General features: G+C 62.7%; 1 protein-coding gene across 3 annotated transcripts in view; it reads right to left on the bottom strand.

Annotated features, from left to right (window-relative positions):
• The window catches only part of PAPLN (papilin, proteoglycan like sulfated glycoprotein), a 44,010-nt gene extending 18,134 nt beyond the window's left edge, over positions 1–25,876 (bottom strand). The window contains exons 1-24 of one of the 3 annotated variants that reach the window (XM_089322305.1): positions 25,755–25,875; positions 23,991–24,049; positions 18,906–19,021; positions 18,009–18,069; positions 17,709–17,811; positions 16,986–17,116; positions 16,332–16,455; positions 15,981–16,061; positions 15,709–15,881; positions 15,427–15,550; positions 14,919–15,045; positions 14,264–14,471; positions 13,569–13,710; positions 8,637–8,723; positions 8,225–8,459; positions 7,306–7,429; positions 6,876–7,014; positions 5,544–6,003; positions 4,685–4,816; positions 4,380–4,504; positions 4,012–4,165; positions 3,418–3,555; positions 2,412–2,539; positions 2,215–2,323 (exon numbers count right to left, since the gene is read on the bottom strand). In XM_089322305.1, the coding sequence (XP_089178431.1) occupies positions 2,215–2,323; positions 2,412–2,539; positions 3,418–3,555; positions 4,012–4,165; positions 4,380–4,504; positions 4,685–4,816; positions 5,544–6,003; positions 6,876–7,014; positions 7,306–7,429; positions 8,225–8,459; positions 8,637–8,723; positions 13,569–13,710; positions 14,264–14,471; positions 14,919–15,045; positions 15,427–15,550; positions 15,709–15,881; positions 15,981–16,061; positions 16,332–16,455; positions 16,986–17,116; positions 17,709–17,811; positions 18,009–18,069; positions 18,906–19,021; positions 23,991–24,044 (3,275 nt within the window). In that variant the 5' untranslated portion in view covers positions 24,045–24,049; positions 25,755–25,875. Of the gene's footprint in view, positions 1–2,214; positions 2,324–2,411; positions 2,540–3,417; positions 3,556–4,011; positions 4,166–4,379; positions 4,505–4,684; positions 4,817–5,543; positions 6,004–6,875; positions 7,015–7,305; positions 7,430–8,224; positions 8,460–8,636; positions 8,724–13,568; positions 13,711–14,263; positions 14,472–14,918; positions 15,046–15,426; positions 15,551–15,708; positions 15,882–15,980; positions 16,062–16,331; positions 16,456–16,985; positions 17,117–17,708; positions 17,812–18,008; positions 18,070–18,905; positions 19,022–23,990; positions 24,050–25,754 lie in introns of all 3 variants that reach the window. The other 2 variants (XM_008272099.5, XR_016226576.1) reach the window with 2 other exon arrangements.
• Positions 25,877–27,142: the final 1,266 nt, after the last annotated feature.

Raw genomic sequence — 27,142 nt, 5'->3', positions numbered from 1 at the left:
CATGGTGGAGGCAGGAGGAGGACGTGTACGAGGGGAAGCTAGAGAGGGCAGGAGCCAGCTAGCAGGGAGTCCGGCTTCGCGAGGAATTTGGGTGGGCTCCTGCGGGTCAGAGATGCTTCACCAAGCAGGGAGACCAGGCAAGTGGTGGCTGCAATGGCACATACAGGGTAGGTGACACAGGGAGGAAAAGGGACATGGGTGGGGGTGAGAGTGGGATGTGAGAGGCAGAGAAGGGGAGGAAACGGCAAAGGCTTCGGGCTTGGCTACCAGGTAACAGGGCTGCCTCTCCCCCCTGGGGCAATCCGGGGCGGGGTTGGGTTACTTTCCACCATTTTGAATTAGGGGTTCCTATGAGATAGCAGGAGGGTCAGACTTGAACTCAAGAGAGTCCTGACCCAGATTATATCAGCACTGGATGGTCTGGGTGGAGGGTGCAGAATCAAGGACCGAGGGTCCATCCTGAGCCATACCAGACAGGGTGGTTTTCTGGAACCAAAGGAGTGTTTTGGTATTGGAAGAGCGGGGGAGAATCTTACCTGCTACACCACTCCCCAAATGCCCCCAACAGTCCCTTGCTGGGGCCTGAAGCATGGAGCCAGGTCTCCCACATGGGTGGCAGGGACCCAAGTACTTGAGCCATCCCTTGCTGCCTCCTGGGTGTGCATTAGCAGGAGGCTGGAATCGGGAATAGAGCCAGGGCTCAAACTCAGGCACTCAGACCTGGGATGTGGGCATCTCAAATACCTGCCCCAGCGAGGAGCAAGCACTCAGACGCCGTGAGACTTTTTAGGACTGAGACGTGTCTGGTGGAGTGAGAAAGAGGGAGCCAGTTGGTGGCCTTGACCAGGGCAGTGTGCTTGGGGCACCGGCTGTGAAGTAGGGAGAGGACAGGTGGCGACAACCAGGATGTTGTCTGCAGACCTTGTGTTTAGTGTCTCCCCTTCACAGCAGAGCAGACTCAAAGGAGGGTACTTACTGTTTGGAAGAAGGCAGCCCTGAGCACGTAGGCTGCTGGGAAAATCCAGACGAAAGGCCCGACAAGCTCTGATCTGAGTAGGACTGGACTTAGCACACCAGCTGGGCAACCTCCAGCAGCGCCCCGCTGCCTGCCCTAGCGTCAAGGCCACATGAGAGGCCGCCAACCTCTACAACCCAGCACCTCTCTCCCCCAGCATCTCAAGAAGGGCCTTGCCCCTCCCCAGCATTGAAGCCCAACATCGGGGCTGGTGCCATGGCTCATTTGGCTAATCCTCCACCTGCGGCGCCTGCATCCCATGTGGGCACCGGGTTCTAGTCCCGGTTGCTCCTCTTCCAGTCCCGCTCTCTGCTGTGGCCTGGGAGGGCAGTGGAGGATGGCCCAAGTGCTTGGGCCCCTGCACCCGTCCGTGTGGGAGACGGATCAGCATAGCTCTGGCTGTAGCAGCCATTTGGGGGGTGAACCAACGAAAGGAAGACCTTTCTATCAAGAAAAAAAAAAAAAAAAGCCCAATGTCACTGCCCTGGCCACTCTGCTTGACTCTCCCAAGCCCCAAAGCAGCCTCACGCTCTGCTCCTGAGACGCTGGGCCATCCTTGTTTGGAAGTGCCCCGGGATCCCCAGAACCTAGCCTGATCCGGACACATCCCAAGGAAGAAGGGGCAGAGAATTCTTTGCTGAATAAATGAACTAAAGACCAAGGATGGGGGAGGGGCGGGGAGCTACCTACTTGCATCTGGTGTGTAGATGCCCCAGATGCTGTTGGGCAACGTGCAGGACAGCCCTCGGCAACCCACACTCGGCCAGCCCAAAACGCCAGTAGTGCTAAGGTAAGAAATCCCAGGGCGGGCTGGGCGTCTCGAGGTTAAGATGCCTGGATCCTACCATCAGAGTACTGATGTTTGGGAGGGAGCAGTGATGGCCCAAGTGATAGGGTGCCTGCCACGCAGGGGGAGACCTGGATCACACTCTTGGCTTTAGCCCTGGCTGCTGCAGACATCTGGGGGATAAACCAGCAGCTAGGTATGCACGCTCTCATGAAAATTTCAAAAACCAAATGGAAAAGCAAGCAGACTTACAGAGCTCCATTATGTCAGATGAAGGGACTGCAGGCCCTGTCGTGGTGACCAGACAGAAGAGGGTGGAGGTGGTATTGACAGTGACACCCCGGCGGAGTGGACCACACTGACCTGAGCCCGTGAGGGTTGAGGGCAGGAAGTGCCTTAAGGAGAACTTTACCTGGACCACCTGATGTTCACACTTTCCCCTGCTACCACACACGGCAGCCTGGCTGTGTCGCCCTCTGGCACTGTCACGGTAGGGGGCAGCCTTGTGATTGTCAGCTCCCCTGGACATGAGGAGCAGATGTCGTCAGCCCCCGTGTAGATCATGCCCCTCCCGGGCCACTGTGTGACCTCGAAGGACTGCCACCTTACCCAGAACTCTGAGCTGCACCCATCGCTGGTCTCGGTCCTGCCCATTGAAAGCAACACAGGTGTAGAAGCCATCATCTTCCCCAGCCACGTGGCTGATGACCAGGGAGCCGTCAGGCTGCAGCTGGTGTCTGAGAACCAAGCAGTCAGTTGTGAGGGCTGGCATGGGGGCGGGGAAGAAAGAATCTTCTAGTCCCTGGGAGAGCCTGAGCAGCCCCTGCTCACTGGGGTCAGGTCAAAGGGTGGTGGGCCGTACACTGACCAGCTGCCAGCACTTTAATATCCTCCAAAAAGGCTTAAGCCGGCCGACACCACGGCTCACTAGGCTAATCCTCCGCCTTGCGGCGCCGGCACACCGTGTTCTAGTCCCGGTCAGGGCGCCGGATGCTGTCCCAGTTGCCCCTCTTCCAGGCCAGCTCTCTGCTGTGGCCCGGGAGGGCAGTGGAGGATGGCCCAAGTCCTTGGGCCCTGCACCCCATGGGAGACCAAGATAAGTGCCATCAGATCAGCACGGTGCGCCGGCCACAGCGCACCAGCCGCGCCGGCCATTGGAGGGTGAACCAACGGCAAAAGGAAGACCTTTCTCTCTGTCTCTCTCACTGTCCACTCTGCCTGTCAAAAAAAAAAAAAAAAAAAAAGGCTTAAGCCTACTAAATCATTTCAAAATTTTCTTACAATGATTTCTGACTTGAGTTTCTAGTGTTTGCTATGCTCATTTAGTTCTACAACTTAGAAGTTCAACATCACACAGCTCCTACGTGTCAAAGGCGGGCTAGCCCCTACCTCGGAATGAGGCTCCTTTGCAGATTACAGTACGGTGTGTACCCTGTGTGTGAGCAGTGCTGCAGCCACACCTCTGAGCCAGCCTCACTCAGAAAAGGCCCAGGATGCAAATACAGGCCAGCCCCAGGGACCCCTGCAGTCCTGCCCAGCACTGATGGGTGGCAGCATCCACAGCTGAGGTAGGGCTGGAGGCAGAAGGGGAGCGAAGGAGAGGAGCTGAGGAAACCTGGGAGAGGAGAGGGGCTGTCCGTCTCTGTGCCACTCGATAGTTGGGGGCGGGAAGCCTTCCGCGTGGCAGGTCAGCCGAACCCGCTGCCCTGCACTGGCCTCTACCACGCTGGGCTGGTTCTGGTCCAGACGCAGCCTGCAAAACAAGGCACGCTCAGCCACGAGGGGCCCCTGCTGCTGCCTCCCCCATTCCTGCGGGGACCTGAGCCTCGTGCGCCTTCTCTGTCTCTGCCAGATTCAGCTTCCTGAAATCCCCTTGGCTCTGGTTGGGACACCGTAGAAAGATGCAGGGCCGGGGGCCGGTCTAAAAGCCACCGCCACGAGGGCCTTGCGTTGGGCAGCCCTCCACCTGCCCTCTGTAAACCGTCCCTCCTCCAGCCGCTCGTCCCTTGTGGGCTCCAGAGCCCCAGGCCTGGGGCGATGCACCTTTCCCTCTGGCTGGGGGCTGGGGGCTTCCCTTACATGGAAGGATCAGCTCAGGGAGCCTTGTTTTCCTCACCAGCAAGGGGCCACACCTCCCCCTCCCACAGGCCCTCCACCCCTCCAGGTCCTCAGGCAGGAGGCGCTAAGAGCAAGCTGGCACTGCTGTTACCTGGTTGCAGGCCGTGGGTGTGAGGCGGGGACAGTCCCCTGGCCCCTGGCATCCCCTCCCAGGCTGGAGGCCTGAGGCCTGTGGCCCTGGGCTGGGTCCCTGGTCTGAGGGAAGCGCGTCTGCTCGGCCTCAGAGGGCATGGCCACGTCACCCCCTGTAGTGAGTCCAGAAGAAGGAAGGGGTGAGCTGTGGGGAGCCGTAGACAGAGGGAGGGCCACACGGCCAGCAGGGGACGTGCAAGAAGTGAGGGCCGCCAGGAGTGACCCACAGAAGCCCTCCCGATCTCTCTAGTGCAGGGGCACACCAGCCCGGTCCCTCCCACCCTGAGGCCCTGAGAACCAAGCGGTAGATGGGGTGGGGAAGGAGACCTGTGATGCGCAGTTGGACTGTCTGGGAGTCGCGGCCTGGCCTGGCGCTGGCACAGCTGTAGCTGCCTGCGTCTTCTGCCCGCAGTGGGCTGATGACCAGGGAGCCATCGGACTGCAGCTTATGCCTGAATGGGCAGAGTGGGGAGACATAGGTCTGGGCTCCTGCAGGTAACAGTGAGCGTTCCCCCAGGTCTGCAGCCCACAGCCCACTTCTGAGCCCACTCCCACAGCCATCCCGGGGCGGAGGGGACCAGCACACACGCTTCGGGGGGTGGGGTGGGATGTGACTATCATTTCACACACACCTGTCAGAGGAGACGGGCCGGCCATCTTTCTGCCACACAGCCTGGGGCGCTGGAGAGAAGTCCCCCGGGCAGAAGAGCTGGACCACCTGCCCCAGGGCTGCCTGCACCAGGAAGGGCCCTGAGCCTGCCAAGCTGACCGTGGAGAGGTGGGAAGGAAGGGTCTGCCCACAGCTGAGTGCCATGACCGGTCACCACTCCACAGCACCACAACAAGGGTTAGCTTGGTGCCTGCCTGCTATGCCACAGGCAGCTGTGGGCCAAGCCCTGGAAGCCCAGGAACTGGGAGATACCCCCCCACACCGTCAGCCTCCCCCATGTCCTGGCACTGCCACTGCAGCCCACCCCTGCAACGGCCACAGGTGGTGCAAGCCAGGCACAGAGCCCGCATGTTCACGTGGGGGCTGAATTACACACTTGACCTTGCGGGGATTCAGAGTTTGGGTTTTTAATCTTCCCAAATCCATAATCACTACAACCCAGTCCCAAGAGAATAATGAACGGCACCCCATCTGTGACCTGTGAGACATGCTGGATCAAGAAGCTGAGGCTTGGCAGATACTGAGCAACTTGCCAAAGGTCGCAAAGCCAGGAAGCTTATCCAGCGAGGCGGCCGGGGGACACTGGCAAACCCCATCAAGGATTCAGGAGCCCCAGCTGCCTCGCTGTCCGGCATGAGACGAGTCTGCTGTCTCAGGCCTCAGTGCCCCCATCTATAGAATGGGGCTGACCAGGCCCCCGCCTGGAGAGTTACAAGTCGGGAGTAGGGGGCAGGGCCAGCTGACTTCAAGGTTTTAGCTCCATCAGGCTCAGCCTGGGCCCGGGCACCCTAATCCCCCTACCTGGGAAGGGTGGGCCTCACCTGTGGGAGGGGCTGAGAGAGGGTCGCGCTGACCGTCCAGCATCTCCGCCTGCTCCAGGGGCCCTGGACCCATGCTCCTGGTCCCAGGGCCGTTCTCCAAAGGCCTGGGAGTGAGGGGCCTGCCCAGGGCCAGGCTCTTGGTCTGGCCGCCAGAGACCACCAGAAGCCAAAGGCTTTCCCGGCACCGTGTCCCCCGTCCTGTGCCAGCCGTATTCCTGCTGGCCTCTGGGACCGGTGCCGGCACCCTCCGCGTGGGTGCCCTGGCCGGAGGCCCCCGGATCTGGAGGCCCTCGGCAGATGCTCATGCACTCCTGCTCCGAGGCGAAGTTATTGGCGTTGCCATGGCAGCCACCATACCAGAATCGGTTACATCTGCCCACTGAGGCAACGAAGTACCAGCGGGCCGCCCAGTCTGTGCAGGAGCCGTGGGCGCTGGGCAGCAGGCACCGCACAGGGTAGGCTGGGGGTGGGGGAGAAGGACACCTATCATCACGCTGCACCCACCTCCCTCCCCTCCGCCCCAGCACCCAGGCCCACCCCTGCCTCTGCCCTGGGGACACAAGGGCATGTCCACCAGGCTGTCCACCATGCAGCCTCGCCCCAGGCTGGGGCCACAGTGGCCTCTGTGCACAGAACTAGAGCCCTCCAACAGGCCAGGGCTCCCTGGGCTGCCCTGCCCTGAGTCCCCTTGGCCCTGAACCACCTGGGGTGCACACAGAGTAGCCCCAAGCCTGACCTTGCCAGGCTTAGAATGATGGGTTCCCTGCCCTGGAACTCCCTATAACCTGGGACCTGCAGACACCCAGCAAGGAGCCCACCCTTGTCCCCTGGATGCTTCGTGGCCCGCAGTCTGCCGAGCTGACAGCCCTCCTCGCCAGCTCCACCTGCCCAGATCTGACGTGGCTGCCTGTCTGGGTGCCCAGCCCTGACCACCAGCTCGTCCGGCCTTTGAGGTCCCAGGCAGCTGTAGTCATACTCCGAGTGCTCCAGCCTCGGTGGCCTCCCCAGCCCCCGCCCTCCCTCAAGATTCAGCTCCTGCTGCCTCCCCCGTGCCCCAATCCCCAGGCAAGGTCAGGACACCCCTGCCCAGCTGGTCCTGTCATCTCTTGGGATACCCGTGCCACGCTCCCAGTTCCCGCAAGCAGCCAGAGGCCCCTGGCGCAAAGTCTGGACAGCAGATCAGCCAGCATGCGCTCGGCCTGGCACCCAGTAGGCAGGCGCTCAGCGACTCCGCGTAGAGAAATCCAACAGAGCTGGCCATGAGGTCGCACAGTGGGTGGGGGCACAGCGGCACCAGCGTGCACCCTGGGGGGGGGGAGGGAATGCACTCACCGTAGCCGGGCTGGCCCACGCAGCCTTCCCCCAGGGGGCCTGCGGCGGAGGCCACGTTGTCATAGCAACAGCCAAACTGGGAGCCCCGGCAGGCACTGGGCTCGCTCTGCTGGGCCTGGGGCCAGTGGGCGTTGGGGACCTGGGGAGGAAGCCCAGGATTGGGAAGTGGGGAACGGGGCTGCCCTTGATGGAGGGACAGAACTGTGGGCCTGAGGTGCACAGGGAGTGGATGAGAGGCCAGAGCGTGCTGGAGGAAGCCCCTGCCCCAGGCCAGCCCGTCGCTGAGGCCCTGCCCCACGCCAGAGGATGGTCTAAGCCCACAGGCTCACGGGGACCTCCCTCCTCCAAAGCCAGCGCTGGGTGACAGGACACTGGGCAGGCTCAGGCACTCGATTCTTGCCCCCTTCACACACACGAGTCAGACACTCACTGCAGAAGCCGCCGCCCTGGACCCTGGTCTGCTCCCACGGCTGTCCCCGCCGCCGTAGGGTCTCTCACAGCCAGCCTGCTGGGGCCCCTGGGCCACAGACACCCCATCGGGGCAGCACCCGTACCTAGGCAGACAGCACAGGGCCCCGGAGGCTCCACCAGTACCCCAGCAACCAGGTGCCCTTTGTGGGGAAGCCAACCAGGCGAGGCCCCGGGCCGGAAAAGGGGCCTCTGGGCACTCTGCTCTGCCTGCCCCGGGCCCCACCCACCCCCAGCAGCCACCAGGGACATAGCAGAGCTTCCTCAACTCCCACGGCCCCCCACCAAACCAACAGGGGGAGTTCAGCACCAAGCCTGTCCAAAAGTCGGGTTCCCAGGGGAGATGTTACAAAAAAATAGCAGCAGATGGGGCAGAAGAGAGGGTTCAAAGCACCCCACCATTTACATCCAAGCACCTTCTGTGGGCCAGCACCCTGGGACTTAGTCCCTCCTCAGGGTAACTCCACCCCAAGGCTGCCAGTGTTTCCAGTTCTAAGCCAAGATCAGAGAGGTTAAGTAACTTGTTCCACGGTGATCAGCACACAGCCGGGCCAGACATCAGCCCCAGGCTGCTGACTCTGAGGCTTGGGCCCAGTGTCTGAGGGACTGGAGGGGCTATCAGGAGGAGGCCAGCAATAGAGAGGACGCTGGGCTCAGCCCCTCTGTCGGGAAAATCGCGGGGACCCGGCCAGCCCCTGTCCAGCCCCTCCCAGGGGCTCTGAGCCTGAGCTGCCCCTGGCCCCCAGCCTCCTGCACACCCAGCAGGGCCGTGTCCCACCCAGCAACAACAAGCTTAGCAACTGCACCGCCAGGATCGCACACCCCCAGGGCAGCGTCCTGTGGGGGGCTGGGCAAACCCACCTGCCCGCCCTGGCACGCACCTGCTCTGCTGGCACGAGACCCTGGGCCCGGGGCAGCCCTGCCACTGCGGCCCGAGCGACGCCGTGTAGCCGTCGGGGCAGCACCCGTGGGGGCTGTGCCTGCAGTCGCGGGACCTCGGGGGCGGCTGCGCGCCGGAGGCTGGGCCGGGCTCTGGCCGCCGGCGCCCCCAGTCTCGCCTGGGACCGTCCCAGGCCCCCGGTGGCTCTCGAGCTGCCCACTGCTGGTTTCTGGTGTCTGGACAGGAGGGGATGCATAGGCTGTGCTGACCACGCCACTTCGCCCCGTGTCCTCGCAGGCCTCCCTACCCCGCCCCCAGACCACTCCCCTTGGCCACTGTCCCACCCCCACCCTTGACCGGCGCCTCCGCCACGCACGACCCGGGGAGGCGGGGCCTGGCCCCCAGCTCCTCACCTGCAGGGGGCGCCTCTCTCCGACCCAAAGGCGCCCCGGGCTCCCTGGGGCTCGGGCGCATGTGCGGGTCCTGCACGCTGGGGACCTCTGCGGGGAGCGGGGCGGAGGAGAGCAGGGGGTGAGTCCTGGGCAGCGGGGAGCGGGCCGGCGCCTCCTACAGACACCCGTCCCCCGCTTCCGAGTCGTCACGCCGGCGGGGATGAAAGCAGCCCCCGTGCCGGGACCCCGACTCCGCAAGGACGACGGCGGCATCTCGGCTTTCATACCGCGCAAGCGACCCGAGACCCGGGGCCTTTCTCCAAAGGAGGTACGCAAGGCCACCGAGCCGATGGGAACGCTCCCCCGGCACTGGCGTGCACCCCGGGCAGAGGCGAGGCTCGGGGAATGCTCCCCCGGCACTGGCGTGCACCCCGGGCAGAGGTGAGGCTGGGGAGGCAGCAGAGGTGAGGCTCAGCGAACAGGCGCCCTGCTCCCAACATCTGGCAGTGAACCAGCAGATAGATGGCTGCTCTCTGCCCATCTCTGTCTCAGTTTTTTAAAAAGGTCAACTGCACATCACATACATTTCACCGAGCAGTGGAGAACTCACAGGAAACACACTGGATTAATGAAAGGATGCAAAAACCACCGAGAAAGCAGAGTAAAATTCACTGCACCTTCTACACGGTGGCTGTGACTGCTCACCAGATGTTTTCAATTTTTCTTAAAAGTTATCTTGGGCTGGCGCCGCGGCTTACTAGGCTAATCCTCTGCCTGTGGTGCCAGCACCCAGGGTTCTAGTCCCAGTCGGGGTGCCAGATTCTGTCCCGGTTGCCCCTCTTCCAGGCCAGCTCTCTGCTGTGGCCCGGGAAGGCAGTGGAGGATGGACCAAGTGCTTGGGCCCTGCACCCCATGGGAGACCAGGAGAAGCCCCTGGCTCCTGGCTTCGGATCGGCGCAGCGCCGGCCGTTGTGGCCATTTGTGGGGTGAACCAACGGAAAAAGGAAGACCTTTCTCTCTAACTCTGCCTGTCAAAAAAAAAGTTATCATCTTGGTCTCCAAATTGTCAAATGTCCTAAAAACGATTAGACCAATAGAATGGGTGACAAGGATGGGACGTGACACTTATTAAACAACCTCAGTAAAGTTGTTAAAAAGATTTATCATAAAATGTTGGAGAAAATGCAGAAGGATAGGTAGAGAAAACTGAGCCAAAAAATGATTAAATGACATGAAGAGGAAATTTGTAGAACGCATCCCAAAATGCTGAGGGAACATTTTAAAATTTTTTTACTTATTTATTTGAAAGGCACAGCAACAGACAGAAACACAAAGAGGGAGGCAGGCCTTGGAGCTCACATCACTGGCGCACTTCCCAAATGTCTGCAGCAGCCAGGGCCGGGCAGGCCGAAGCCAGGAGCGGAGACTGCATCGGGCGGCCACAGGACGGGGGCGGCTGGAACCCAACCCCACGGGCCGTGACCCGCCGCCTCCCAGGCGCGTTAGCAGGAAGCTGGCTGAGAAGTGGCAGAGACAGGGCTGTACCCCAGGCCCTCCGATCTGGTGGGCCGGCACAGCTTAGCCCGCTGTACTACACACCCCTTTAGATCTCTTGAAAATTTTACGTGAGGGGTGGACATTGGGCACAGTGGCTAGGACGCTGCTTGAGACACATGCGTCCCGTATCGGAGGACCCGGCTTGCAGTCCCAGTTCAGCCCTGATTTCACCCTCCTGCTAATGCAGGCTTGCAGGCAGCGGGCGACGGCCCGAGTACCCGGACACCTGCTGTCTCACCAGGGAGGCCCAGATGGAGCTGAGCCCCCAGACTGCATCTGGTCCAGCCCTGGCTTTTGCTAGCATTTGAGGAGTGAACGAGCAGGTGCAAGATCTGTCTCTCTGCCTTTCAAAAATAAACTTAAAACTGGTATTCAAAGCACCAAAGTCGTTACGTAGCAGGTAAAGCTGCCTCCTGCAGTGCCGGCATCCCATATGGGCGCTGGTTCGAGTCCTGGCTGCTCCACTTCCGATCCAGCTCCCTGCTAATGCACCTGGGAAAGCAGTAGAGGATGGCCCAGGTGCTTGGAGTCCTGCACCCACGTGAGAGACCCGGGTGAGGCTCCTGGTTTCGGCCTGGCCCAGCTCTGGCCATTGCAGCCATCTGGGGAGTGAACCAGCGGATGGAGGATCTTTCCGTGTCTGTCTCTTTCAAAACAAATACATAAATCTAAAAGAAAAATTTCCTTGAGAGAGCCGCAGAGAGACAGACAGCGCTCTCCCATCTACAGGTTTCCTCCTCAACCCCACAGCCAAGGCTGGGCCGGGCTGAAGCCAGGAGCGAGGAACTCCCTGCAGTCTCTCCTGCGGGTGGCAGGGGCCCAGCGCCCGAGTCACCACCACCACGTCCCAGGTCTGCATCGGAGGAAGCTGGCATCAGACACCAGAGCCATGGCTTGAAGCCACGCCCACTCCGCGCTGAAAATCTGAGTGCCGGGGAGGGAGCTCCTTCCTTCCCCCTCCTAGTGTTGTTTAAACTTTCCACAACAAGCATGTAACTTACCAAGATGCGGTGAGTGGCTACCCCATTCCCATGGACCACATCTTGCCAGTCCCCAGGAATGGAATAGTAAGAACACCATTTTGGGGTTGGAAGACACTGACAGGTATGGGATAAAATCTATTTCTCAAAACCAAGCCAAAACCCAGAGCAGAGCACACCTGAGTCTTCCAGATGTGTCTTCCACAACCCCCCAGGCCGTCGGCTTCTACAGAGGCCCTCCGCCCCCCCCCCCCACCTGCCTCCTGCAGGCTGGCCCCGCACACAGCCCTCCCCTGCTGTCCCCCCAGGGAGCATCCGTGGTGTCGCCCTCTAGTGGCAGTGCTTTCAATGGCAGCCCTGGGCTTGTGAGACAGGTGTAACCCAAGGGCCAAGGCCGGGGGCCCTCCAGCGTCTGACTGGTCCCCCCTCAGGGCCAGCTCTGGGCCCCTACTAGTGTCAGAGTTGCCGATCACCTCTATGGCGAGAGTGACCAAGGAACCGCGGCTTCAGCTTCATTTAATTGCAAAGAATTTTAAATTTTAAAGTGGATTCTTGACTTATTTATGGGGAAACATTCATGTATATTTGGAACAACTTGGATATATAAATTTACCTCTTGTGGCCAGCACTGTAGTGCAGTGGGTTAACACCCTGGCCTGAAGCGCCGGCATCCCATATGGGCGCCGGTCCTAGTCCCGGCTGCTCCACTTCCAGTCCAGCTCTCTGCTGTGGCCTGGGATAGCAGTGGAAGATGGCCCAAGTCCTTGTGCCCCTGCACCCATGTGGGAGACCCGGAAGAAGCTCCTGGCTTCGGATCGGCACAGTTTCGGCTGTTGCAGCCAATTGGAGAGTGAACCAACGGATGGAAGGACCCCCCCCACACACACCTCTCCTTTCTCTGTTTAACTCTCTCAAGTAGAAAATAAATAAATCTTAAAAAAATAGATTTGCCTGTTTATTTGTAAGACAGAGATAAAGATCTCCGGTCACCCCCACATGTCTCCACATGACTGCAATGGCCAGGTGGAAGCCAGAAGCCAGAAACTCAACCCAGGAACTGACCCAGGAGTCCCACATGGCAGCAAGGACCCAAATGCTGCTGCCGCCCAAGGCCTGCATCCACACTCAAGTCCAGGCACTTCCACAAACCTGGGCTCACGAAATCTACAAGGACCGAGTATTCCAGTGAAAATTTACCATCTGAATAGAGACTGCTATAAGTACACACTATGCAGTTTGAAAGTCTAGTTTGAAAAAATCTTCTACACGAGAATGCAAAAGATCCCATCGACGATGTTTTAAATTCTTTTTGCGGACAGGCTGGGAGAGCGCGCGCGTGCTTGCGCTTCAATCTGCTGGTTCACTCCCCAGGCACCTGCAGCAGGAGCTGCCCCAGAACCCTCTCTGGAGCTGGGAACCCCACTCAGATCCACCGTGCGGGTGGCAGGGACTCAGCCTGCTGCCCGCCACAGCACACATTAGCAGAAAGCTGAAACCGAGATCCAGAAGCAGGTATGGAACCCGGACACCATGCTAAGGGATGCAGGCGTCTTCACCACCAGGCTAAATGGTACCCATTTCCAGACGTGGCTCTCGGACATTTAAAATGACACACCTGACTCTACTTTTACTGCAGTCCACTGCCCTAGGTCTGGACCCTTTAAAATAATATCTTTTTAATAAAATAAACTTGACACGTCAGACGTCGGTGGAAGCCCCAGACTTCGTTCCCAGGATAGCGTGGGGGGCAGAACAGACGCGCACCGCACACACTACAGGGCGACGCACCAAACAGCAAGTCCTTGTGGCCGGGAGTGAGGACAACTGCGGCTTCTCTCCGTGGACCACTGTCCCAGCTCCGCCGCGCGTTCCCCACCGGGCACACGGTATGCTTGCAGGTAGGAGAGCAATGAGGGGCCTTCCCTTCTCAGCTCTGCCTGACCTGAAACTCCTCCCCTCCCCTCGGAGTTTGATCATTTTTCCGATGATGGTGACCCCGGGGCCAGCTTAGGCAGAGGCGCCCCAGGGCCTTGGATGGTCCCTGAGGCTGAGCCCCCCAGCCACCAGCCACCCTTGCCTCTCAAACTCCACGCCCTGCAGACCCACCCCAAGCCTGGACAGCCATTCTTTTTCACCTCTTTGTACAGATGGGAAACAGAGCCAGAGAGGAGAGGTGCCTGCCTGGACCACGCACCTGGCCAGCAACCGGGAGTGGACTTGAACCCACGCCCACTGTCCACTGCATGTGGCACTGGTTCTTGGGCACCCTGCCACACCCACAGAGGTCCCTGCTGCTCACGGGGTCGCTCCCGCAAGCACATCAAAGGCACACACTCCCTGCCTCCGGACTCAGTCCACAGCACACACCAAGCCGGCTCTGGGCGGGGTATGGAGACCAAGTAGGAAGTATCCTTACCCGGGGGCAGGTGGCAGGGCTGCGTGTTGCAGGGCTCCACGTCCGCCGGCCTCGGCTGTCGCAGGCTCCTGCAGTGGCTGGGTGGCCCCGTGGCACACACGACCTGTCGCCTCCTAGTGCCTGAGTTGCAGCTCTTGGAGCACTGAGATCCAGGATGGGAGCGGAGAGAGACAGACACACCCTGAGTTCTCCCAAGGGAGACAGGCAGGGGTTCCCAGGGAAGCTGCGGGCCGCACTCAGACCCCAGGCACTCACGCGCCAGGCCTGGTCACTGAGGGGGGGGCAGTCGGCACGCACACAGAGCTCGGCGTGGGTGGCCGGCCTTGGGGGGCCACAGGCCGTGGCAGGCGGCAGAGCCCCCGCACACGACCCTACACCTGCGCACGCCGGTGCCGCCGCAGCTCACAGAGCACTGCAAGAACCGCCTTGAGCGGGAGCGCCCCTGCCTCGGGCCCACAGAGGCTGCTGCGCCCACGCCAGGCCCAGGGGGTTCCCAGATCCCCTCACTCGCAACCTGAACGTGTGTGGGTGCCGCAAGCGATGGCCAGCAGCCCCACCCACTGCGCCCAACAGCGCCCCCTAGCTGCTGCTTCAGGCCCGGGCCAGGCCTCGCCCACGGCCCGCCCCAGCTTGGGCCCCGCTTCCCGCGGGGCGCGCCCCAGGCCCAGCTCCGACACCAACCCGCGCAGCCTCACCTCGGACCAGGGCCCGGCGCTCCAGGCTGCACAGCGCTGCAGGTTGCAGGCCTGGGTAGCGGGCGGCTTCCGGGGCAGTCCCGCACACGCGGCCTCCTCCGCGGCTTCCAGGCCGCCGGCCCCGTCGGTGGACACGCAATAGACAGAGCGGGACTGGGTGCCACCTCCACAGGAGACCGAGCAGGGCGTCCACGGGCCTGTCTTCCAGCTGCGGGCGAGCGGGGTCAGGGAAGGCTGCCCCTGAGCACCAAGCCACACTGGCGCCCCAACCCCGCCCACCCTCTGAGCAGCTGGGCCTGCACAACTCAGGCCCAGAGCTCTGCACCCGGGCCAAGACCCGTGCTCGCCCTGCTCACTGTCCCTCAGCCTTCTTGTCCCCACCAGGTCCTGGCCAGCTAGGACAGGGGGCTCCACACCTCCTACCACCAGCCCTGAGGACTGCGTGGGCTGTGAGAGTGGAGAGGGTGGAGGCCCCAGGCACCAGCCTCGGCCGGTCACAGCTGCCACCCCAGTCACAACCGGGGAGCCCTGGGCTGCCCAACGCCTCATCTCTACACCTACACCAGCTTACGCCCCCACTCCCTTCCCACCCAGGTTCTGGGCCACCCCCACACACACACACACACACCAGCTTGGGCAGGTGCTAGGGCCTCACCGCTTGGTCTGGGGGCAGGGCTGAGGGTTGCACTGGCGGCGGCTGGCGGGCTGGGGCAGGTGCTGGCACATGTGGTCAGGGTAGGCCTCGGTGTCCGTGGTGCAGAACACCAAGCGGGTCTGGTGACCTGAATGGGGCCCGGCCGCAGGTCAGGGGCCAGTCCACATTTGTTATGTGACACCTAGGCCGGGGACTGGCCTGAACATACCCCTCAGATCACTCTGTGTCTCAAGTGACCCCTAAGATAGGCGCCACCATCATCCCCAGTCTGCAGAGAAGCAACCGGGACTCTTAGCTGTCCCCGGCTGCAGGCCTGGCCCGCGTTCCCAGGGGAGCGCCATCTCCTGGGAGGTGCCGCCCGCTCTGGGACGCCTAGGCCAGGGTCCCTCGTGCAGTCCAGGGTCTTCTCCAAGGCATGGAGACTGTGCCAACCCCACCCCAGGGGACTGCCTGGGGGCGGGGCTGCGATGGGACACCGCCCCGCCCCCGCACTGCCCCGTGCCCTCACCTCCACCACATTCGGTGCTGCATTCACTCCAGGAGGTGTGGCTCCAGCTGAAGCCCGGGTAGGGGGCTCCGAGGGGCAGGTAGTACTCAAAGTGCACGCCGGGGTTGGCCTCCTGGCTGATGAGCTGCCGCCGCCGCACAGGGGTCCTCCATGATCCCTTCTGCCCAGTGCCTGCTCCACCCCTCGTCAACCCCACAGCTCCCTTGGCCAGCCTCAGGCCCCAGGGCACCAACACACCAGTGCACTCGGCTGGGCGGCCTCTCCCCCCACAGCCCTGCTCACCTCGATGACCAGGGGTTCCGAGATGGGGCCCCGGGCACGGAGCCGCTCGGGGGCCAGGTCCCCCTCGGCACCGCGCTCGTACTGCAGGATGGTGTTGGCCACCGGCAGGACCCCGGCTGCCTCCACCGTCCAGTGCCCGTTGAGGTAGTACTGCCCGCGAGTGTTCTTCACCGCTGCACACAGGGCAGACGGCCAAGGTCAGCCAGGGAGCGGGGCGGGCCTCCGCCAGCAGCCCCACAACCCCCCACAAGCACCCAAGATGCGGCTCTCACCCAGGAAGTTCCTGCTGGCTGCAGCCTCCTCGATGTGGATGCTGGTGGCTCCCACGGGAATCACCAGTATCTGGTTGTAACCTGAGGGGGCGGAGCCGGGGTCCTCAGCTGACCTCCTGCGGGCCCCTCCCACCTCACAGGAAGGAGCCAGGGAGGCAGGCAGGGGGGCAGGGGAGGGCTGGGGGGAGGGTGGCCTGTGAGATCAGACCACACACACGGGGGCTCCTAGACATGACCTTAAGTGCCCAGACCCTCTGCTGCGGGGTCTGCTCAGCTCCCAGTCTTGGCCAGAGAGTTGGGGGTGGGGGCAGGCTAGGAAGGCCCCGGCACAGACTCCTCCCAGGGCCCCACCTCTGCTGAGGTCATTGGCGTCAAAGGTGCCTCTGACGGGGTAGCAGGTGGAGCCGTCGCCCCCGCACTGCAGACACTCATCTTCCTGCTTGGGGGAGTCCAGCTTGTGGTCGCAGCCGACAACCTGCCAGACAGAGACGGCTGTCAGCGCCACACCAGGATGCAGGCCGGGGGCCACAGCTAGCCAGGCGGGTCAGGGTAGGCCTCGGTAGGCCACAGCCAGCCCGCCCCGCCCCTTGGCTGTCCATCACTGCCAGCCGCAGCCCCCCTTCTCGGCTAACATGTGTCTCCTGCAGAGCTCAGGGGCTACCGCACAAGCTCCAGGCCAAAACAAGCGGAGCTGGGGCCAGCCCAGCCTGCTGGAACTCCTAGGAACGAAGCCCCCTCCCTGGGTGCTGCAGGCCACCCTCCTGCCTCCCAGACCGCCTGATCCAGACCCTGGCCCCCAGAGACAGCCTAAGCAGGAAGCAAGAGGTTTTTCCAGCAGCTCCAAGCCAACAACCCCTGCTGTGGGGCTCGAATCCCGAAGGGACAGGGGAAGGGGGTCACGGGGCAGCCAGGCGACTTGAGAAGAGGTCACTCTCCCCAGAGCCGCCCCGCCCCCAGGGTGCTGCGAGGCGCCGGGTGCCCGCTGCGGGAGCCAGCGACACTCACCCGGCATCTGCCTTCCACACAGACGTCGCGCCCGCCGGGCTCGCAGGGCGTCCCGTCCACCACGGCCTCCCTGTGCTTGTAATAGAAGCTCTCCCCCTTGGGAATGCAGTGCAGCTCACACTTGTTGGGGGCTGGGGTGGGCAAGAGGGGACAACGGAGACCCCAGGTTCCGCGACCACCCCGCCCAGGGCCCGAAGTTTCTCTCCTAGGCGCGGAGACGCCCGCACGAGGCTGGGAGAGAAGGCCGGACCCCTGGCGAGGTCTCCCGCAGCTCGGGTCTTAGCGCTTGGAACCGCAACCCGAACAGTAGCGCGGGATCAATACCAACATGCCAGCGGGCAGCCAGGAATGGTTTCCAGGCAGGGGCAGCGCCCCGGGAGCAGGCGGACCCAGAGCCCGGCTCAGGGCCGCACAGACTGGCCGCGCCGTGCTCCAAACGCACCCCCGGGCGGGCGAGGCAAAGCCCCCCTCCACCCCTGTCCACTCGACGTATGAAACCCCAACAAAGTGGGGGCCCGGATAACAGATGCAAGGGGCAGGTGGCGGGGGCGCCCGGGCTGAGGGAGGAGAGGGCTGGGGGGGGGGGGGAGGCACCCGGGCTGAGGGAGGAGAGGGCTGGGGGAGGGGGGAGGCGCGGGGAGCTGGAAGGGGTCCTTGGGCGGGAGGCGCGGGGTGGGGGCCAAGGGCTCCGGCTTGGCGGGCGCCCCCAGCCGCTGTGCTCACCGCCATAGTAGGGCAGCCACTTGTAGCGCCTTCCCTGAAAGTCGGCGCCGTCGAACTCCGCGCACTGCTCGGCCCGAAAGTCGCGGGCGCCGCCGGGGCAGCTCTGCAGAGGGGGAGAAGGTGGAGCCCGGCTGTCGGCGCCCGGGACTGTCGGGCTCGCGCCCCCAGGGCTCCTGTGCGCCCCACCCACCCACCCAGCATAGTCTGCGCTGCAGGACGCAAGCCGCCGCGGAGGGCAAGGTCGCTCCCGGGATGCGGGGCGGGGATCCGCAGTCGGGGTGTGGGGAGGGGGAAGGGTACCTCCGTGCGGCACGAGCGGTGGCTCCGGAAGGGGCCCACGCAGCCGGAGCCTGCATCTCTCCTGCGGGCGAGAGTGTCCGGGGAGCTGGAGCCCCGCGAGCCGACCTCCCCCGCCGCCGCTGCTCTGCCGCCGGCCTGGCTTCCGGGGGCTCCCGGTGGGCAAGGCTGGGCTGGCGGGGCAGCAGGGCAACCACGGGGGCTTCACGGACAACTCCCCCGCGGCACGGTTACAGTCAGCCCTCGCTGGCACCTGGGAGAAGCAGGACTCAGATCCTCGCTGTCCCGCGGGTTACCTAACTCAGGAGCACCCTGCCTCTCACCGCGTTTCCAGGGCTGACCCAAACTCGGCCCTCGGGGATTAAATAAGAAGTAGTGAATATTCTGCCATTTAAGCAGCAAATGCATGGCATTAAAAAGAAAGGAAGAAAGGAAGAGAGAGAGAGAGAAAGAAAGAGCGAACCTGTCGCACCTGGCTCTCTTGCTCTTCCACGCAGCAGAGAGCGCGAGCAAACGCCCCTCGCCCCCAGGAGACCCTCATCATCCTTTCGTTTGTATCCTGCCCCCTCCGCCAACCTATCAAGGTGCAGAGCGCAGTAAGCGCTTAATAAGTCACCGGAAGTGAGCCGCGGCTGCACCTGGCAGGCTGCCCAAAAGCTGCAGGTGTTAGGAATTGCAGCTGCTGACTGTCCGATTCCACAGGACGACCTGCACCTGCCATGGCCGCACTGGACCTGCTGCAACTTCTCTGAAAACGGGGTGCTCGCTGGAATCGGGGTGTAGGGAGATGACTTGATTTCCTACCTTCTGCTGATATCACCTGCCCCTGGGGCCCAGGCCGGGCCTGGACACCTACTCCGTGACCTCCTGTAACAAGCAGGCCTGTGGTAGCCTCCCTACCTCTGGCTGTAGCAGGGGCGTTCCCGGAAGCTGATGCCCCCGCCGCAGGTCCGGCTGCAGGGGCTCCACTGGCCCCAGGGGCCCCAGGCGTCAGTCTGCCGTCTCACATTGGCAACCTGCAGACGAGGCGTGCACAGAGCGTGCGGCAGTCAGCATTGCCCACTCAGAGGGCACGCGGAGGCTCCCGGGGGGCCACTGGAGCCTGAGATCCCCCCTTCTCGAGCTAGCCCCTCAGGACTCAGCATCCCAAACACCACCAGGCTTCCCAAAACATATTGACTAACAAAATCGGCTTCAGCATGGGAGCTGGAAGCCAGGCCTGGGGGGGGGGGGGGCAGCTGTCTGGGGGAGGTCCCTAAGGGAAGGCAGTGCTCAGGCACTGAGGGGTCAGCAGTGACATGGGGCAGGAGGCCCTAAGATCTGAGGGCAGCATTAAAAGGCAGCGGCAGGGGCCGGCACTGTGGTTAACGCCCTGGCCTAAAGCGCCGGCATCCCATTTGGGCGCCGGTTTGAGACCTGGCTGCTCCACTTCCCATCCAGCTCTCTGCTGCAGCCTGAGAAAGCAGTAGAAGATGGTCCAAGTCCTTGGGCCCCTGCACCCTTGTGGGAGACCTGGAAAAAGCTCCTGGCTCCAGCTTTGGATTGGCCCAGCTCTGGCCGCTGTGGCCATTTGGGGAGTGAACCAGAAGACGAAAGATCTCACTCTCTCTGTCTCTCTCTCTGATTGTCTGTAACTCTGCCTTTCAAATAAATAAATCTTTTATTTTTATTTTTATGACAGGCAGAGTTAGAGAGAGAGACAGAGAGAAAGGTCTTCCTTTTTCTGTTGGTTCACCCCCCAAGTGGCCGCTACAGCCAGTGTGTTGTGGCCGGCGCGCTGTGCCGATTCGAAGCCAGGAGCCAGGTGCTTCCTCCTGGTCTCCCATGCAGGTGCAGGGCCCAAGCACCTGGGCCATCCTCCACTGCACTCCCTGGCCACAGCAGAGAGCTGGACTGGAAGAGGAGCAACCGGGGCAGAATTCGGCACCCCGACCAGGACTAGAACCCAGGGTCTTGACACCGCAGGCGGAGGATTAGCCTATTGAACCGCGGCGCCAGCCCAATAAGTCTTTTTTAAAAAGAGAAATTGCAAGTGTTTTTCTTCTTCCTAATCTCCCTTTTCCCTGCCACTGGAAAGCAGCCATGACGAGTGCAGCTGGAGCAGTCTTTGGGGCTGTAATGTCATTGGGGGAAAAGGCTTCAAACAGTCAAGTCCCAGAGCTTGGAGGACTTTGTGGGACAGAGCAGCCCTGGACTTCCCGCCGCTGGGTGTGACGTGATTGCTAAAAGACTCGTTTGGGATTCTGCAGTGGGAACATAACCTTAACAGACACGGTTTCCTATCAGAAAGCTCTGACTTGGGGTGGGACTGTGGTGCAGCGGGTGAAGCCCTATGGGCACCGGTTTGAGTCCTGGCTGCTCCATTTCTGATTCAGCTCCCTGCTAATGGCCTGGGAAGGCAGTGGAGGATGGCCCAGGTGCTTGGACCCCTGCACCCATGTGGGATTCCCAGAGGAAGCTCCTGGCTCCTGGCTTTCGCCTATCCCAGCCCTAGCCCCAGCCATTGCAGTCATTTGGGGAGTGAACAAGCAGGTGGAAGATCTGTCTCTCCCTCTCTGACTATAACTCTGCCTTTCAAATAAATAAATCAATCTTTAAAAAAAAAAAAAAGAAAAGACGACCCTTGCTGCCAGCGTGGGGAGCCCACGTCTGTACTCACAGACATCTCTGCTGTGAAACCCTAGGAGTCCCAGGTTGGAGGAGAGAGAAGACGCCAGGGAGGGGCCCGGGGACACAGGTGCAGGTCAGAGGCCCTCCCGGCCTCTGCTCTCGGGCTAGGAGGAGCCACTGGGCACTAGAGCGGGATTGCACTTGACTTTCCAGTCCTGCTGGGGGGCAGGCAAACACGTCCCTTTGGCTGTCAGGGGGCTTTTGGGCGTCACCACTTAGAATTCCTAGTGCTCAAGGGGTGAGGCACAAAAGGAAGCCCTCTTCCTGCTGGGAGCCCCCAGCCCACCCCGACATCAGAGCTCTCGGGGGGGCAGCGAGGTGTGCTCGGCTCCAGCACCCCTGCTTCCTGACACAGCCCGGGGCCCCGCAGCGGGACAGGGCTCAGTGCACCTGCTCAACCCCAGGAAGGGCCCAGACCCTGGGTGCTTCTTCAGATTGTCTCTCCCCACCCCCCGCCCAGAGTGGGACAAAACCACCCAGCTTCCAAAGCCAGTAAGCCCAAGACCCAGGGTTCCCCCGGTGACACCAACGCCAAGATATGCTCAGATCAGGTGTCTGGGGTCAAAGGGAGGATTCTGGGTGCTGGGGTGACTTTGCAGGGCCCCCTTCACCCCCCCACACACACACCCAAGGCCGCATTGTCGGAATCCAGGGCCTTCCGGTACTCTAAGCAAAGCCTTAGCCCAGCGCCCTCGGCCTCCCCAAACCCACGCTTCCCGGGGCTTCCATGGCCATCAGGATGGGGGGTCGGGGGCAGGGGGTGCCGGCCTGAATGCAGGGTCCTCTCAGGGCCCCGTGCATAGGGCGGTGCCTTACGCACACTCCCTCCTGCTCCTGCGCCCAGCCCCTGAGGTGAGGTGGGCGTCCACGGGCCCAGGCGCCCAGCCTGTGGCAGCTCCAGCTGAGCTCTGTCCCCACGCTGGTCCTGCGAGGAAGGCAGCCACAGGGGATGCCGAGCAGCGCGACTGCCCTTGTTTCTCTGCGGTTACCCAAACCACCGGCGGGGAAGCCGGAGAGAACAGATCCGGCCCCGGCTCACTCTGGCCTGTCCTCACCTGTCCCAGGTAGCTCCCTCACCCCACCCACTCTGCCAGCCCCACCTGGAGCAGCTTGGGAGTGCGCGCGCACATGCACACTCACACACACACACCCACACACACACACACACGCCTTCCTGCTGCACTGTTGCCAGGGGAATCAGCTGCCCAGTATGCATGGGCCGGGGGAGAGAAAGAGTGAGCGAGCACCACCTTTAATCACCGCTCCGGGCAAGCCTTTGGCTCAGCTGCTTGGGATGCCCGCATCCCAGATCTGAGTGTCAGGGGTTCGAGTCCCAGCTCCGCTCCCAATTCCTGCTTCCTGCTAATGCCCATCTTGGGAGGCAGCAGGTGATGGCTCAATAGCCTGGGCTTCTGTCACCCATGAGGGAGACTCAGACTGAATTCCAGGCTCCTGGCCTAGCTTCTGCCCAGACAGGCCGCTGCAGGCATTTGGCGCAGATGGGAGCTCACCCTGCCTTTCAAGTGAATAAAAGCAGTGAATGATGAAAAACATTACCTATTCCTTCTGTTCCAGCTGAGCCCTGTCCCTTTGGACAGTGACCCCAGGGGGTGCTTGGGGATCCAGCGGCAGACTCCTCCCTGGGGTGGGGAGTAAGGGGTGGTCCAGAAAAGGGAGGAGCCGAGCCATGGGCCGGGGCCACACCCCCTCCACCAACCCAGGCTGGCCCAGCTCCACATGTCCCTAAGGAAATGAGGACCCAACAAAACCCAGGGCGCTTTGTAAACCTTGGCTCCCTGCATCTGTATGGGAGTGGGTGGGCGTTGTCACCCCCAAGCCGGCACAATCAGGGGCTGGGTGATTCGCCTCCAGGCAGAAACCATCGCAGGGTAGCTCTGGGCGTCATCGGGGTCCTAACACTGCTGTCAGGACCCCCATCTGGGCTTTGGCTTGGCTCTGGCCTTCAGGCACTGGGCACCGGCACACGCTGCAGGACCCCAGAGGGTGGCATTTAGGGAACACAGACCACAAGGGGGCAGAGGTGAGCGAGGGAAGCTGGCAGGGGAGAGCCCATTAGGCAGCATGACCCTAGCCACCCCCCCATCCCGTGACAACTGTGGCCCAGCCATCCCTGGAGGAGTGCCCGATGCCCACCTCCCTTTCCCCTCCCCCCCTTTCCACAGAGGCCCCCTTCTCTCCCTTCCCCTCAGGCAGCCAACACTGTGGGTCCTTTCCCAAGGGGCCTCGCTGTGCCTGCCTCACTGAGCAGCGGGCGGCACGGTGGGTGTCCCTGGTGGGGCCCCGCACCGGGCCTGGCTGCCCCCTCCTTCCCAAAGCTGGGCCTGCAGTCTAGAAATCCCTACGCTGCCCTGCATATGCCCGGGACCCAGGCCCGCTCCCCGCGGAGCCCCGACCTTCGCACCGCCCTTAGTGGTGGTGACTAGATCTCCTGTGTCCACTAAGTTTCTCTTCTCAATTATCTGTTTATTTGAATGGCAGAGAGAGAGAGGGAGAGAGAGAGGCAGATCTTCCATCTGCAGGTTCACTCCCCAAATGCACACAATAGTGGCGACGGGGCCAAGCCAACACTAGGAGCCAGGAGCTCAATCGGGTCTCCCTTGAGGGTAGCAGGGACCCAAGTACTGGCGCCATCACCACCGCGTCCCAGGGCGGTACGTCCTCGCCTCAGCAAGAACCTGGCACCGGGAGCAGAGCTGGGGCTGGACCCAGGCACTCCGCTGTTGGAGGCCCGAGTCCCGATCAGTGCACAGAACAGCCACACGCTAAGCTCCGACCGGCTGATTCGGTAGCTGCTGGCTGCGCGTGGCTATTTAAATTTAAGTGAATCAAAGTCAAATACATGTAAAACAGTTCCTCAACTGCACTGGCCCCACCTTTCAAGTACTCAGAAGCCACAGGGACCCAGGGGCCAGCGGTTGAACCGCAAAGATACGGAGGAGGCGCCCCTGCTCCCAGGAGCTCCGTGCACAGCAGAGGAGCGTCCTGTTTGGTCCCGCGCAGGTGAGAGGTGCCCGGAGGGAGAGCCCTGCACCTCGGCTGGACCAGCCTGGCCCCACCTGGCCCTCCACAGGGGAGGGGCTTCTTCAGCACTACCTAGGACTCCATGGAGTGCACCCACCACCTTTGGAGGGGGGACAGGGACGCGGGCAGGATGGCTGAAGGGGTTGCCGGCCTGGCCAAGCAGCCTCGGGCCGTTCCCGGCACCCTGGGCGGCTGGCTTCAAGGTCCCACTAGTTACTGAAGGGGCTCGCCTCGGCCCGGCCCATCCAGCGGGCACTCTGCCGCCGCACTCACCGAGGATCCGGGCGCCGGGGCCAGCAGCAGCGGAACAAGCAGGAGCAGCCGCATCTCGCCTGCGGGAGAGGCCGCGCGTCAGGGCGGGCCGGACACCGACGGGCGCCCGACCTGACCAGGAGACCGGCGCGGGCACCGCAGCAGCGCGAGGGCGCGCGGGGTGGGGCGCGCAGAACCCAGTGCGCGCGCAGTTGTGGGAGAGCCCGCGCTCACCCAGAACCGGCCCGAGTTCCAGAACAACTTGTTTCAGGGAAGAAAGAGAGGGCAATCAAAAATAGTGCTCACTGTTGAAAAACGGAGTTCAGAACCAAAGCAATCGACCACTGCTTTAATGCAGCAAGCGGCTCCTTTCTAAAGCCGTTACCGCGGCTGCTTCAAAACAGCTGATACAGTCATTTAAGGTTATCACTGAAATAGACTTTTTAAAAAGTCTCTGAAGACACTTGAAATTCAACTGCTTTAAAAAAAACAATAAACTGGTTGTATCCTACTTTAAACCCAAGTCAGCAGAGAGCGCTTCGCAAGCAGGCTCTGCAGTCCGCGTGCGGGCCCAACCGCCGGAGGTGTGTGCACGCGTGCGGGGCGCCTGCGGGGAGTGAGAACTGTGCCCGTGCAGTGTGTGCACGCGTGCGGGGCGCCTGCGGGGAGTGAGAACTGTGCCCGTGCAGTGTGTGCACGCGTGCGAGCGTGAGTGCGTGCGTGCGTGCGTGCAGCCTCGGCGGGGCGCGAGGGGTGTTCGTGCGCGTGAGCAGGCGGTGGGGGGTGTGCGGTCCAGTGTGCGCACACAGGGCACTGCGCGTGCCTGTGCGTGTGCGTGCGTGTCCCGGCGTCGGACCCCGACAGGAGCAACATGCGCTGTTCCGCATAGAACATTCAACAAGCACCGACTCGCGCGTTTAAATTCTAAAATCTGTAATTCCAATTCCACTCGGTTTTTTTTTTTTTTTCTAAGTACACGATGACCTCAGTTTACAAGGATAAAACCCAAGCCGGTTCAGCACCGTCTCTCCCGGCGCCGTGAGTCATGTCAGGGATCCCCGGGGTTGGCCGGGGTGAGAGGCCGTTTGCGGCCTGCCCCTGCCGGTTCGGCACCTGCCCCCGCACGGCACCGCCGCAGCGCGGGCCCCCGGGGAGCCAGACACGGCCGGAGGGCAGGGCTCCGCGCGCGGTGCTCCCGCGGGCGGGAACGCAAGTCTGGGGCCCGGGGCACGAACGGCGGGCGGCGCGGAGCGGGTCTGTGCCTCCCCGCACTCCTGCGCGGTGCCCACCTGGCATGGGCCCGCGGGGGCCGGCGCGACGCCCTTCCCTGGGCACCTCGCCCCGACGGGGCGCTCCGCGTCCGCACCGCGCAGAGCGCCCCGTGCACCCTCGTGCCGGGTCCCGTGGAAAGCCCAGCGTGTGCTCCCGGGCTCGGGCGCTCCAGGTCCTCAACCCCGACGCCCCTTCCGGGCCTGGCTTCGGGGACGCCCGAGCGCGCGGAGGTCCGAGGAGGCGGGAGGCGTGGGCTCCGGGCCGCCGGGGTGGGTCCGCCCGGCACCAGCCCCGGTTCCCCGCGCTTCCTGCCCGCCGACACCCCCCACCCACCCCGGGCCGCCCGAGGGCGCGCGGGGCCAAGGTGGCCCCGGGCCTGCGCCCACCTAGGCGCAGTCTCCTAGGCGCCTCCTCATTTTCTCCCACACCGCAGTCGCCGCGAGCCCCGCGGGGCAGATTCCCGCGGAAGCGCCGGGGTGCGCCCGCGGGGCCCCTGTCCTCCCGCTTTCCTACCAGTCTCCGCGCGCCGGGAGTGCAGCGCCGCCAGGGCCGGTCCGTCGGTGCGGGGCCCCAGATCAAGCCCGGGAGGTCGGCCCAGCGGCGCGGAACGCCCGGAGGCTGGACTTTCCCCTGGCCGCCTCTGCCCCGCCCCATCTCCTCCCACCCAGCCCTGCCTCCGCCCAGCCTCAGTCCCGAGGGAGGACCGTGCCCTGCAGGGAAGCCCCTGTGGTCACTAGAGCTGCCCCAGGCTTCCAGCCTCTTGGGTCTGAGCCACGGTGCCTGCTCTTTCCTGCCCTGGATCTGCGCCAGTCACCTTTCCAACCCCAGTGCCCTTAACCCAGGTCCTCCCGGCCGTGCCACATACCCCTCCTCTCCACACCTGTGCTACACCCACCGCACCTCTGCCACCAGCAAATTCTGTGCTCCAGCCAGGGGGTCCACACACCTGCCGCTGTCTCCCACCTTCCTGCCAGCTTGTCCCCTTCTGCCTAGAACGCACTTTCCCAAATCCCTGCTACCTCACAAACTCCTACTCATCCCTCAAAACCCTGGCCACATGTCACTTTGTTTTGAGCCCTTCCCCAAGTCACCCCAGGCAGAGATGGTGCACGCCTGCTGCTCCTGTCTCTGGTCCCTGGCTGCTGCGGTTCTGTGGCGTGTGGCACAGGGGAACCTAAGTCTATCCGACCCAGCTGTAGGGCCCCCAGAGCAAGGCCAGGGCACTAAGCGGGCCTCAAGGTAGGTGCTCAGTAAGTGTGATAAATTGTTTCCTTTCCTGGTTTCTTGTTTCTCAACAAGCCACTCCTTCCCAGCCATTCCTTTTTGGAAACTGGAATTCAGCCATCCTTAGCATGATAGCATGACTGGGCGCAGGGGAGGTGGGAGTCATCCTTCCCCACCTTCTTCTGCCTTGAGCCCCTGTGGCCCTGGTGCCGATCACGGCTCCTCTGGCCTCCTGTGGGCAGGTGAAATCACTGGTGGGAAGCCCAGCCACTGCCGAGACCCCCGCTCCCACAGCCCACCCCCAGGCCCTGCTGAGCTGGAGAGAGAGGAGCAGCAGCTGTGTGGGTGGGAGTGGCGGGGCTGAGGCAGGGAAGGAAGGGGGCCCACTCCCCGGGGGCTGCTCGGAGCTGGGTCAAAGGTCCTCTGTTCTGCTCTCCAGCTTGCTCGGCTCTGAGTCCTTCCTCACACCCCACAGCCAGGTTGAAGCCAAGTTGCAGAAGTTACCAGCGTGAGTCAACTTCTCAAGCCTCCGCTCTCGTGATGAGCACAGCTCCCAGCACGTGACTGGCACTCAGGAGCCCGGTGGTCTGGAAGGGAGACCCCACATATTGGTGCAGGCCCTGCCCTTGTGCCCCTCCAAGACTGCATGGGCAGCCTCCACCCCCAGGCTTCTCGCT

The sequence above is a fragment of the Oryctolagus cuniculus genome, chromosome 20, assembly GCF_051225735.1.
Source record: "Oryctolagus cuniculus isolate XC-2025 breed Fujian yellow rabbit chromosome 20, ASM5122573v1, whole genome shotgun sequence".
Taxonomy (NCBI): Eukaryota; Metazoa; Chordata; class Mammalia; order Lagomorpha; family Leporidae; genus Oryctolagus; species Oryctolagus cuniculus.
This window is presented reverse-complemented; position numbering and strand designations above follow the sequence as displayed.